At 38.0% G+C, this 14081-nt stretch overlaps 1 protein-coding gene across 7 annotated transcripts in view; it reads left to right on the forward strand.

Annotated features, from left to right (window-relative positions):
* Positions 1-14081, forward strand: part of PHF8 (PHD finger protein 8) — a 182529-nt gene that overhangs the window by 154050 nt on the left and 14398 nt on the right. For all 7 annotated transcript variants that reach the window (XM_006162417.3, XM_006162416.3, XM_006162418.3 and 4 more), the window contains one exon: positions 8231-8326. In XM_006162417.3, the coding sequence (XP_006162479.1) occupies positions 8231-8326 (96 nt within the window). The remainder of the gene's footprint in view (positions 1-8230; positions 8327-14081) is intronic.

The raw sequence follows: 14081 nt of genomic DNA on the forward strand, positions 1-14081 counted from the left end.
CTGACAAGGGTTAGGTAGTATCTCACTGTGATTTTAATCTGCATCTCCCTTATGATAAGGGATGTTGAACATTCCTCATAAGATTTTTGGCTGTTTGAGTTTTTTTGTTCAGCTCATCTTCCCATCTTTTAATTGGGTTGATCTTTTTTTTAAATTTTTTAAATTATTTTTTATTCAGGTAAGCCTCATGAGTTCCGTGTGTATCCTGATTATCAGTTCTTTATCTGAGGCATAGTTTACAAAAATATTCTCCCATTCTGAGGGTTGTTGATTCACGCTAATTACTGTGTCCTTTGCTGTGCAGAAACTTTTTTTTTTTGAGACGTTTTTGCTATAGGGCGCGTGCGCTCGCCAGACAGAGAGAGACAGAGGGATAGAAAGCGAGAAATCACCCCCTGGGGGGATGGCCACGCCTCAATCCCTTCTCCTCCATTTTCCTCTCGGGATCTTGGGCACGTATACACACGCACCTGGCATGAGTTTAAGCCACCAGGTCTGGCACTCGAACTGCGGTTGACTATGTGGGAGTCCAGCGACATAGCCATTATGCTAACTGCTGGTCCCGTTTTTCCAGTTCTCTGAAGCATGATGAGAGGGTGTCTATTTGCCACCTTTCCATCTTTTTCTTATGTGCACTAATTGCTATGAATTTCCCTCTTATATCTACTTTTGCCATGTCCCATAGATTATGGAAACCCGGCAGCAGTTGGTGTAATGGCTATGCCGCTGGACTCTCATGTAGTTGATCGCGGTTTGAGTCCTGGACCCTGGGCGTGTGTGTGTGTGTGCCCAAGATCCCAAGAGGAGAATGGAGGAGAAGGGATTGCAGTGTGGTCATCCCCCCTGAGGGGGTGATTTCTCGCTTTCTGTCTCTCTGTCCCTCTCTGTCTTTCTGGCAAGCGTATGTGCCCTCTAGTGAAAACCTCTCCAAAAAAAAAAAAATTATGGAAATTTGCGTACTCACTATAATTTTTTCCATGATTTTAAAAATTTTTATTTAATTCCTTCAGTAGTTAAGAAGTCATTCAGAAATAGGTTGTTTAGTTTCCATGTGTTCGTGTATTTGTGAGGAATTTTCTTGAAATTAATATCAAGTTTAATTCCATCATGGTCAGAGAAGATGCTGGAAATAGGTCCTATCCCTTTGAAAGTATAGAGGCTGGTTTTGTGCCTTATCATATGATCAGTCTTTGAAAATGTTCTATGTGGGTGTGAGAAATATGTATATTTTGTGGTCTTAGGGTGTAAAGTTTTATAGATGTCTGTCAAGCCCATTTGATTTATAGTATCATTTGGGTCCTGTATCTCTGTTTATTTTTTGCCTAGAAGATCTGTCTAAAGGAGATAATGGGTTGTTGAGGTCCCCAACAATGATAGTGTTGCAACCCATCTCTCCTTTTAGCTCTAGCAGTCTTTTCTTCATGTATTTAGGTGCTCCTAAGTTAGGTGCTTAGATATTTATAAGCGTTATGTTATCTTGATGAATTAGCCCTTTTAGTACTCTATAATGTCCTTCTTTGTCTCTTCTTACAGTTTTTGTCTTAAAGCCTATTTTGTCTGAAATCAGTATCACATCTCCAGTCCTTTTTTGATTTCTGTTTGCATGGATTTTCGTTTTCCAGTCTTCATTTTTAGTCTATGTATGTCTTTATCCATAAGGTGTATTTCTTGTAGGCAACAGATAGTGTTTCTGTTTTTTTTTTTTCAGTCAGTCTGCATCTTTTGATCAGAGAATTTGATCCATTAACATTCAGCATTATTATTGCTATTTCTGGACATGTTCCTTTCATTAAGTGACCCATTTTTCTTATCATTTTCTAATTCACTTTTTATCTGTCTGTCTGACTTTACTTTTCCTGGTATAGCACTCCCTTCCAAACTTCTTGTGGAGCTGGTCTGGAGTTAGTAAATAATTTCAGGTTTTGTTTATCTGAGAATGTTTTTATCCTTTTTTTTTTCCCCCGATATGAAGTATAATCTTGCCAGGTATAGTAATCTTGGTTGAACTTGCTTTTCATTTAATACTTTGACTATATTTCCCCATTTTTTCTTGCATGCATTGTTTTTGAGGAGAGATCCAATGTTAGCCTGATGGGATAACCTTTGTAAGTAACTTGACATTTCCCTCTTGCCAGTTTTAGTATCGTGTCTGTCTGTGTTTTTGGCTAATCTGACTATGACGTGATTTTGATAGGATCTTCTTGGGTTGATTCTGTTTGGGGTCCTATTTATTTCTTAGGTCTTGATATTTGAATGCCTCTCTAGGTTTGGAAAGTTTTCTTACAGGATTTCATTGAATAGGTTATCAATGCTCTTATTATATTTTTCACCTTCTGGGATACCCATTATCCTGATATTTGAGTGCTTAATGGTATCTGGTATTTCATGTATATTGTCCTCATTTTTTTTGGTTGTTTTTTTTTTTTTTTTCAAAAATTTTTTTTTGGGGGGGAGAGGTTTTTGCTATAGGGTGCGTGTGCTCGCCAGACACAGGGAGATAGAGAGACAGAAAGCGCAAAATCACCCCCCAGTGGGGATGGCCATGCTGCAATCCCTTCTCCTCCATTCTCCTCTCGGGATCTTGGGCACGCATGCACACGCACCTGGCGTGAGTTTTAAGCCACTGGGTCCGGGACTCGAACCGCGGTCGGCTACGTGGGAGTCCAGCGACATAGCCATTATGCTAACTGCTGGCCCCTTCAATATTTTTGATAACTTTTTCTGGGTCAGCGGTTTTTGTCTTCTACATTTGAGATTTGATCTTCTGCTTTAATACTTTCTAGGGAGGTTTTAATTTCCTGTATCACAGTCTTTATCTCTAACAGTTCTGTTTAATTCTTTTTTAAAATTTTTCATATTACATTTCATCACATATATCTTTAGAGTGTATAACATTTCTTTTTCCAGCATGATTATCATGCATATCAGTCAAGACAAAGACATTACTATCCATATCGTCATCCATTTGATTCTTATGGTTTCTGTTTCTTCTTTCATATGGTTACAGGACTTCCTCATCTCCTGGAGCTTGTTGTCTCTTTTCTCTTCCATCTCATTTAGTTTTGTCACTATAAATATTCTGAATTGTTTATCTGACATTTCCATGAGTTCCATTGTGTTGTCTGTGGATGATAAGGAATTGATGTTTTCCCTTGGGATGGAATTATTTTCTTGATTGTTCATATGTCTTGTGCCTCAGCAATAGTTTCTAGTCATTTTGTGATTTATATGTTCTTTCCTAATTTCTCTGAGTTAATTCTGAGCATTCAAAGGTGTGCGAGAATAGGTGATTAGTAATCTCTGCTGCTCTACCTCCCTGATGCTAACTAGCAGTCTACATTGTTGTCATTGGTCTTGGATGATTTGAAGAACTGCCAGTAAGTAGAGAACAGTTGTGCCTGACACTGCCCTGCTGAGCTTCAACTCAGAAAAATATAAAGGATCTATCCACACTTCAGAAAATGGTGAAGTCTCAGAATTCAGAGGTGTGTGGCAGGGGATAAGCTACAGTCTCTTTGCAGCTCAGTCTACCTGCACAGGAATGGATGTCCAGATGGGGCAGGGAGGGGCACGAGGTCTTCTCAAAGTCCCAAGCAATATCCCTGAGAGTTCAAAAGTAAGTAGGGAAGGGGATGAGCCATAGGTCTCTGCCCTATAGCCTCCCACCACAAGCAGCCTGCCATATCTATCTTGGTGTTTAACATTAGCATGTCTAATTTATTTGATGACTGATCTTTTCAGAAATTAGTTACTTGGTTTTATTGATCACCTCTAATGTTTAGAATTTGTTTACTGCTTTATTTCTGATTTTATTATATTTCTTTTTTTAAATGTTCTTTGTGTAACATCTTGAGTTGAAAGCTATATTTATTTAATTAAAAAAATATTTATTTATTTACTTATTTATTTTTGGGAGAGGTTTTTGCTATAGGGTGCGTGCACTCACCAGAAAGACAGAGAGAGACAGAGAAACAGAAAGCGAGAAATCACCCTCCAGCGGGGATGGCCATGCTGCAATCCCTTCTTCTCCATTCACCTCTTGGGATCTTGGGCATACATGCACACGTGCCTGGCGTGAGTTTAAGCTACAGGGTCCAGGACTTGAACCGCGGTCAACTACATGGGAGTCTAGTGACATAGCCATTATGCCAATTGCTGGTCCCAAAATAATAATTTCTTTATTTTTAATTCCATTTTTTTCTTATTAGTCTTCAATCTGAACAGAGACAGAGAGAAAGAGAAAGCAAGAAAGGAAGTTGCCAGGTCTGGGATTTGAACTATGGTCAGCCAGGTGGGAATCCAGTGCCTTTAACCACCATCACCTACTGGCCCCCTATTTATTTAATTTTTAAAATATATTTTGAATTCATCTTTTTTCCTTCCTCTCTCTCTCTCTCTCTCTCTCTTTTGCTATGTGGTCTTTGTGCTTACTAGAGACAGACAGAGAGAGAAGAGAGAGAGAGAGAGGGGAAGTGACAAATCACCTCCCAGTGGGGATGGCCATGCCACAGTCCCTTGAGATTTTCGGTACACATGCAGATGCATCTGGTGTGATTTTCAGCCCTCTGGATCTGGGACTGAAACTACACACTGTGCCATGTGGGATATAGTGCTTTAACCTACATGCTATAGTTTGGTCTCCTCTGTTATTTATTTTCAGCCTCCCTTTTGATGAACTATTTTTATAGTTTTAATTTTTAAATTAACATAAAGTAGAATAGATTTTTTTGTATATATGTTTAGGTTCTTGCCACTACCATAATCAGAATACAAACTACTTTGATCACCTACCTAAAATTCTGTATGTTAATACTCCTTTGTAGTCATGCCCTCTTCTTACTTCTAACCCTGATTGATCTCTGTGTCACCGTGGTTTTGCCTTTTTCGGAATTTCATACCAGTAGAATTATATAATATGTAATATTTTGAGACTGGCATCTTTTAACTCAGAATAATGCCTTTAAAACTCATTTATTGGGGCCGGCAGGTGGCATAGTAGATAATGGTGCCGGACTCCCACGTGGCCGACCACAGTTCAAGTCTCGGACCTGGTGGCTTACTTTCTCACTTTCCCTCTCTCTCTCTCTGTGTCGTTCTGGTCAAATTAAAAATAAAAAATTAATGAATAAATAAAGTTAAATAAATAATTCTTTAAGAAAAATCAACATTCATTTATTTTGTTGCATATCAGCAGTTCCTTTTTATTGCTTATGAGTGTTCCGTTGTGTGGATATACACCAATTTGATTATTCATTTATCTGCTGATGGGCATTTTGGTTTCTGTTTTTTTGCTGTTATAAAAAATGTTCTAATAGACATTTCTGTGCATACATCTCTACAAACATATGTTTTCATTACTTTCAGATTCATATGTCAGAGTAGAATTAGAGGTTGTATGAAATTGGTCTCTTTACATTTTTAGTAGAATTTAGGAGTGAGAAAACATGAATTTGGAGATTTATTTTTAGGATTTAACAGTACATTAATTTTGTTTCAGTAGATATAGGATTTTCAGGTTATTCTTTTCATCTTTGGCAAATTGTACTTTGTGTCTTTCAACGAATTGGTCCATTTTGTCTAAGTTGTAGAATTCATGGACCTATGGTTGTTCCTAGTATATCACTATTATCCTTTAAAAGTCTATGGGATCTTTAATGATATCACCCTTTCCATTGTTGATATTAGTAATTTGTGTTTTCTCTTTTTTCTTTTGAGTCATTCTTGCTGGCATTTTGCCAATTTAATTGGTTTTGGTTTCATTGTTTCCTATTTTCTCTTTTCAGTTTCTTGAATCTATGTTCTTGAGTCTGTTACTAATATCTATATCCTTGCTATGAATTTATTTTGTTCCTTTTTATCTAATTTCAAAGGTAGAAGTTTAGATTATTGATTTGAAATCTTGATTTCTTCCATTTTTATCTTTTTTTGTTTGTTTTCAGAAGGGACATGTGCTCACCGGAGAGATGAGAGACAGAGAAAGAAAGAAGGGGGAGAGAGTACACCTCCCAGTGGGATGTTGTCACACTGTAATCCTGCTCCTCCATTTTTCCATTCTGTTCCTTCTTTTCTGCATCCTGTTGGGATTTGGGGCATGTATGTACATGTACCCAGAATGTTTTTTAAGTGATCTGGGCTGGAATTCAAACTGCGGTTGGCTGTGTGGGGTCTAGCTTCCTTTGTTACTAAGCTGTGGAGTTGGCTCTACTTTGCACATATTATCTCTTAATATTTAAAATATTTAAAACTTTGTAAGGCAGGCTGCGTCTATTATTTCAAATTTATGAGTAAAGATTCTGAAACTTAGAGAAATTCTCCTATTCCACTAGTAGGTGACTCCAGAATTTTTAAGCTAGTACACCAGTCTAGGATTTTAGTAATTGTCTGACCTTTGAGACTCAAGGTTTTTCTACCATGGCACTGTGTTCTTTCCTTGAGATGGAAAAACCTTTCAGATCTAATACGATTGGACAACTATTGGGGCTATAGGGATGGACCTTCCTCAAACAACTGTGTTACCAGTCACTTCTTTCTAGGGACAATTAGTGACCCCCTTTTAAAACATTCTGCATTCCTTCCAGTCTTTCAGTTTCTACTATAGAGTGCAGACATTCGGTATTTATTCATCGGGGTCATATGATACCTCTCTTTCGTAGTCTGACTTGCTTCACTTAGCAGTAAATCTTCCGCATTCATCCATTTTCTATCAAATGCCAGGGTCTCTTTGTTTTTTGTTTGTTTGTTTGTTTTAGAGTGATTTTTGCTATAGGGTGTGTGGGCTCACCCGAGAAACAGAGGGACAGAAGCAAGAAATCAGCCTCCTCAAGGGGGATGGCCATACCACAATCCCTTCTCCTCCATTCTCCTTTGGGATCTTGGGCACGTGCACGCACACACACACACACACACACACACACAGTGTGAATTTTAAACTGCTGGGTATGGTACTCAAACCACAGTCAACTATGTGGGAGTCCATCAATATTACCATTTTGCCATCTGCTGGTCCCATGTTATTTATGGCTCAGTAGTAGTCCATAGTGTATATATGCCGCACTTTTTCAGTCCATTAATATCTTTGACTGGATAATATGCAGCGTATTCATACTGAGAAAATTCATTCTGTATGTTCTAATGATATAAAGTCATTGAATGCAAAATAGTGATAAAAGATACCTTTAAAAAATTCTTTAAGAAGTCAGGTGGTAGGGCAAACAAGTGACATTGTGGTTAAGGGGCTAGATCCTACATGGCTGACTCTGATTCAAGTCCCAGCCCTGGCAGCTTGACAAACATGCTAGGCGCATGTGCATATGTGCCCAAAATCCCGAGAGGAGAATGGAGAAGGGATTTCTGCATGGCCATCCCCAGTTCAGGGTTGATTTTTCACTTTCCGTCTTTCTCTGAGGAGTGCATATGCCTTATGGCAAAAATCTAAAGAAGAAAATAAGAAAAGAAAGAAGTCAGCAGCACAGCAAGTTAATGTTATCAGCAGGACCATTCTAGACTGTCTTCTCATTAAATCCTATGTGTGCTACATATAAATTGTGAGGATAGTGACATAAAAATCTATTTTTATATGTGTTTATGTTAGATGGAATACTCGTGTCTATGCATTTTATATTTCAGGTCACATAATTCTAGTAATCTTGTTTGCAGTTCAGCCCCAGTGGTCTCTTTGTTCTCTTTGTGTAAATTGTGTACTATTTATTGTTTCATTCATTCAACTAATACTGAGCATTACCTCAGCATTGTTAGACTTCCTTACTATAAAGTCAAATAATGCATTTTCCTGCCCTTATGGTAAATAGGGGCCAACAGATTTACTAAATATATAAAAAATAACTTTAGTAAAAATATGCACAGGATGCTAGGGAGAACTGAGAATGAAACATCTCAATCAGATTAGGAGAGTAGGGGAAGGCTTCTTGTCAGATGTCAGTCTAGAGCTAAGTTATGAAGAGTGAGTAAAGTAACTGATGCAGTTACTCAGTAAATAGATGTTGGCAAATTATTTAGAATTAGGGTAATCTAGGAAAAAAATTTATAGGAAGGGTACAAAGGTAGAAAGGCTGGAAATGTATGTGGCACATTCATAGACTCATGCACTTGAATATGGGTTAAGCAAAGGGTATACTTGTAATGAAATAGGAGGAGCTAAAGTAGGTATCATTTTGTCTTCACCCTTCTTCAATGAGATTGGAGTTTACTCTGCTTTCTCCTCTCCCTGTAGTCTACCCATCACTGGAGTCTGATGATGATGACCCTGCTTTGAAATCTCGACCCAAGAAAAAGAAGAATTCAGATGATGCTCCATGGAGTCCTAAAGGTGAGCTAGTATTCTAGTATTTAAACTTTTTAGGGTGGTCAGGTGTAAAAACAGGTTGGGAGATATTGAATATAAGAAGACCTGATTCAGTCACTCATTTGTTTATTCAGAAAACATTTGTTCAGTGCCTGCTGTATGCCAGGTACCATGTTAGATGCTGGAACTAAAATGATCTATTAATCTAGCAAAACCAAAGGTAAAAAAGAATGTGGTTATTGATCTTATATGGCTTGAGATAAAAGGAAGATAACCTTGAACAGATTTTAGCAAGTTGCCTAAGGCTTCTGAGAACATTCCAATCCTATCATCTCAACCCTCTGGTAGTTTCATTATCAAGGAGGAAATTTCTGATGACTGTTGAGATCTACAAGGCCCAACACTCACCTGTACTGAGAGGCCATCTCAGAGGAAGGGAGGAAGCATGATCATTGAATTGAACATGGAATTTAGAGGGTGATAAAAGAAAATTCATGTTCCTGAATTAGATGAATTAATACAATCAAAATGGGAGTTCTATCCAAATTGATCTACATATTTAATGCAATTCCAGTCAAATTACCAGAGACGTTCTTCACAGATCTAGAAAAAACAATCATAGAATTTGTCTGGAATCAAAAAAGACCTCGTATTGCCAAAGCTATCCTGTGCAAGAAGAGTGGAGTGAGTGGCATCTTACTCCATGATCCCAAAATATACTATAAAACTGTGATAATCAGAACAGCATGGTATTGGCACAAAAGCACACAGATGGACCAAGGGATTAGAATAGAGACACCAGAAATAAACTCCAAGACATACAGCTAACTGATTTTTAGCCAAAGATACCAGTCAATCCAGTGGGAAAAGGAAAACCTATTTAGCAAATGGTGCTGGAAAAACTGGGTATCCACCTGCAGAAAGATGAAACTGAATCCCTTTTCACCATTAACAAAAATCAAATAAATAAATAAAATACATAATTTAACATCCTTGTCTAGTAAGTTCAGTTTTGTGTAGGAGGTCATGAACTGTTTCTCTTGGTTGTTCTTTCTTGTCTATGGTTACATTTTGTTGTTTCTTTGGGTGTTTTGTAATTTTTTGTTGAAAACTGGACATTTTTTTTTAGAGAGATTTTTACTATAGGGCCTGTTGCTTGCCAGAGAGACAGAAAGCGAGAAATTACCCCCCTCCCCCCAGGGGGAATGGCACACTGCAATCCCTTCTCCTCTATTCTCTTCTTGGAATTTTAGCCACACATGCACACATACCCAGCATAAGTTTTAAGCTGCAGGGTTCAAGACTCAAACCACAGTTGGCTATGTAGAAGTCCATCAACGTAACCATTACACCATCTGCTGGTCCCAAAAGCTGGACATTTTAAATGGCAGCTCTGGAAATCAGATTCTCCCTGCTCCACTCACTAGGGTTTATTTTTCCCAAGTGTTGCAGTTATTCGTTTTGTGAATTTTCTGAATTTGTTTTGAAAATTCTGTGTTTTTGTTGTGTGTGTCCACTGGCATCTCTTCTCTGTTGACTTGGTTATTTAATAATAGGACAGAGATTTTCTTATTATATGAAACTAGTCAATCCTCCAGTGCTTGCGAAGGGATTTTGTGAGCCTGTCTGAGTATACCTTCAACATTCAACCAGGCAGTTTATAATTCTGCCTTATCCTTCACTTCCTGCTTATGCAGAACCTCAAAATCAGCCAGAGTTGAGTACTCAGAGCCTTCTTGTCTTGCACATAGCCTCCACACACACACATATATATAACACTTAGAGATTCCCACAATTATGTGGGAGCTTTTCAAATCCTCTACAGAGATCTCTTTCCTTTGTTTCTTTAACATTTGGATTCATCTGTTGTTTCTACCATTGTTACGCTGCTGTGACATCAAGCACTTGCCTTTTAATACCTTCAGAACATTATCCTAGGGAGAGGCTTTTAGTAGTAGGATTTGAAAGAAACCCCCCATTTCCTTTTTGCTCACTATATTACTAGGTATGTGGGCTGTTATTTTTCAAGGATAACAGTGAGCTAGAGAAAAGTTAATGTGTCTAAGTTGAATTAAAATACCACATAGCTCACTATTCTTACTGAGAATTGGGTGTTTCTTTGACAAATACTCTCCAGGTTGTTGTAAGCCTTTGCTTAATTTCCAGTGTTTCAAAAAAAGTTTATCGTGATGATTTTTAATAGGTTTAAATAAGAAATGAAATGTCGGAGGTCCTTACTTGCCATTTTCACCGATGTCACTCATCATGACCTCTTGTTCTAAATACAGATGCTCCTCAACTTACAGTGGGGTTACATCCCAGTAAACCCATCATCAGTCGAAAATATCAGAAGTTGAAAATATACTTAATGCACCTCACCGAGTGAATATTATTGCTACCCTAGCCCACCTTAAACATTCTCAGAACATTTACAGTAGCCTACAATTGGACAAAATAATTCGACACAAAGCCTGTTTTACAATAAAGTGTTAAATATATCATGTAATTTATTGAATACTGTCCTGAAAGTAAAAAACAATGATTATACGAGTATTCTAAGTGTATTCTACTGAACACTTATTGCTTTCACAGCATTGTAAAATTTTAAAATTCTACGTCTAACTATGGTAAGTCAGGGACCATTTGTGCTTTTGTATATATCTCTTAAAATTTTTTTCCCATGACCATAGCACCATTATATGACACCACATAAGCAAAATAACGTTTCTTTCTTTTTTTCTTTTCTTTTAGAGAGGTTTTTGCTATGGGCACGTGCGCTCGCTAGAAAGAGAGAGACAGAGAGACAGAAAGCAAGAAATCACTCTTCAGGGGGATGTCCACACCGCGATCCCTTCTCCTCCATTCTCCTCTCGGGATCTTGAACATGCACACACTCGCCTGGCGTGAGTTTAAGCCAACAGGTCCGGGAATCGAACTGCACTTGACTACATGGGAGTCCAGCAACATAGCCATTATGCCAACTGCTGGTCCCTATTTCTTAATATAATACAATTCCAGGCCATCAGGTGGCATGGTGGTTAAGGTCTCTAGACTCCCACATGACCCTCAAACCACAGTTTGAGTCCTGGACCTGGCGGCTTGCTTTCTCACTTTACTTCTCTCTCTCTCTCCCACTCTGTCCCTCTGATCAAATTAAAATAAATAAATATATGAATAAATTAAGTTAAATAAATTAATTCTTTGAAAAAATATAATTCTAATTCCTATCCAACTTTATCCATTTTGTACCCAAATATCTGTTTTGATTGACCTATTCAAACCAGGATTCATTCACAGAATACAATAGCATTTGGTTACTATCATTTTTGTTTTTTTTTTTTTAGGTTTTTGCCATAGGACACGTGTGCTTACTGGAGAGAGACAGAGAAAAGGAACGTGAAAAATCAACCCCCAGGGAGATGGCCATGCTGCATTCTCTTCTACTCCATTCTTCTCTTGGGATTTTGGACACACATGTACACTCATCTGACATGAGTTCTACGCCACTAGGTCTGGGGCCTGAACTATGGTCAACCATGTAGGAGTGCAATGCCTTAACCACCATGCCATCTGCAGGCTCCAGATACTATAATCTTAGTCTCCTTTACTATTTTAAATTTTTTATAATGAATGACAGTTTTCAAGCACACGTAAAAGTTGAAAGATAGTACGTGATCACCTAAATTCTCATTATCTAGATTCTATAGTTGTCACATTTTACTGTGGTTGTTTCATCTACCTGTCTATCTGATTATCTAGAGCTTTTGCTGAGACACATCAAAGTAAGTACTTTTGAGGAGCTTCTAAGGCAGCCACCATAATATATTTTACCCTTTAATACTTTAGTGTCTCTTATATATAGGACACTCCCCTTTCTAACCACTCTATAGTTTTTATACTTAATAAAGTTAGTTATAATTCTCTGAGATCTTTTATTTTTTAAAGAATTATTTTTAAATTTAATTTAATATATTCATTCATTTATTTTAATTTGACCAGAGAGAAACACAGAGCAAGCGAGCGAGCGAGAGAGAGAGAGAGAAAGTGAGAACACAAGCCACCAGGTCCAGGACTCAAACATGGTTGGCCACGTGGGAGTGTCCAGCGCCTTAATCATCACATCACCTGCTGGTCCCTCTGAGATCTTCTAATACACAGTCCGTAATCAAATTTTCCCACTCCCCCCATGTGTTTTATAGCTCTCTCTCTCTCTCTTTTTTTTTCCTTCATCTCATGTACTCACATGTCTGATTTCTGTCCTGGGAGGACTAAAGACTAAAAATGCCAATATATGGCCTTGCCATATAACTAGCTTTCTCACTTTCTGGTGGCCTCAAGGAAATCAAACTTCTTAAATAGCAACTGAGATCTGGAAGCACGAGTGTTCCAATAAGCAATGTGAAAACTGAAATTACCTTTTTACCTAACCTCAGAAGTCATTTCTACTATGTTCTGTAGGCTACATACGATCCTGCTCAGATTCAAGGATGAGACACAGACCCCATATATATCAGTAGGAAAGGTATCAAAGAATTGGGGCCCATGTTTTAAAACCACCACATGTACAAAACCATGGAAAACAATATGCAAATAATGCATTAACATTTTTGCTTATTGACTTTAGATCATGGTTTAAACAAATAAAATTCCACCTTTTAAAGAATTTCAGCCTCATGAATTGTCTTTTTTAGAACCTGCATAATGCTTATCCAGAAATACTCCTTTTTTTGGAGGGGGTGGGGGAGAGGTTTTTGTGATAGGGTGTATGCAATTGCCAGAAAGGCAGAGAGAGACAGAAAGCGAGAAATCACCCCCTGGAGGAATGGCCACACCGCAATCCTTTTTCTTCCATTCTCCTTTCAGAGAATGGGCACGCATGCACACGCGCCCGACTTGAGTTTAAGCCACCAGGTCCAGGACTCAAGCTGTGGTCGACTACATGGGAGTTCAGCGACATAGCCATTATGCCAACTGCTGGTCCCCAGAAATACTCCTTTATAGACAATAGATAACATAAAGCAAGCTGTTTTTTTAGTTAGGTCAACATCACCACCATGCCTTTTTTTAAAAAAAATATTTGTCAGCGTGTGCGTGCTTTTCCAGAGAGTGACAGAGAGAAAGAGAGAGAGAGAGAGAAGGAAAGTGAGAAATCACTCCCCAGGAGGGATAGTCATGCCACAGTTCCTTCTCTCCCATTCTCTTCTCAGGATTTTGGACATGCACATACGTGTGCCTAGTGTGGGTTTCAAGTTGCCAGGTCTGTTACTTGAACCATGGCTGACTACATGGGAGTCCAGCACCTTAGCCACTATGCCACCTGCTGGCTGCCCACCATGCCTTTCTTCTGTTACATCTTTTTTCTTTAGAAATAGAATAGCACAGTAAACTCCCATATATCCGGATGAACAGTTGCCCAGATTTTGCCATATTTACTTCATGTCTCACTTCTTCATTTTTACAATTTTTTTCTTGCTTTAAATCAATTTCCCGAGACCATTTCTTCTCATTTAATTTTATTATGTATTTTTAAAAGATAAGAATATTATCTAACATAATCATTGTCCTGTTATCATCCATAACGAAATTGATGATACAATGATTCCTTGATATTATCTAATTCTAAGTCCATATGTAAAATTTCTTAAATTGTCTAACCAAGTAAAGATATTTTTATCATGAATTTTTAAAATCGATAATTTAAACGGGGTTGTCTTCCTAAAGCAGTCTTGCCTTTTTTTTTTTTTTTTTTTTCTTTAGGGTGTGGGGGTTTTCCCAAAAG

This window comes from Tupaia chinensis, unplaced genomic scaffold (assembly GCF_000334495.1).
Source record: "Tupaia chinensis unplaced genomic scaffold, TupChi_1.0 Scaffold139962_1, whole genome shotgun sequence".
NCBI lineage: Eukaryota > Metazoa > Chordata > Mammalia > Scandentia > Tupaiidae > Tupaia > Tupaia belangeri.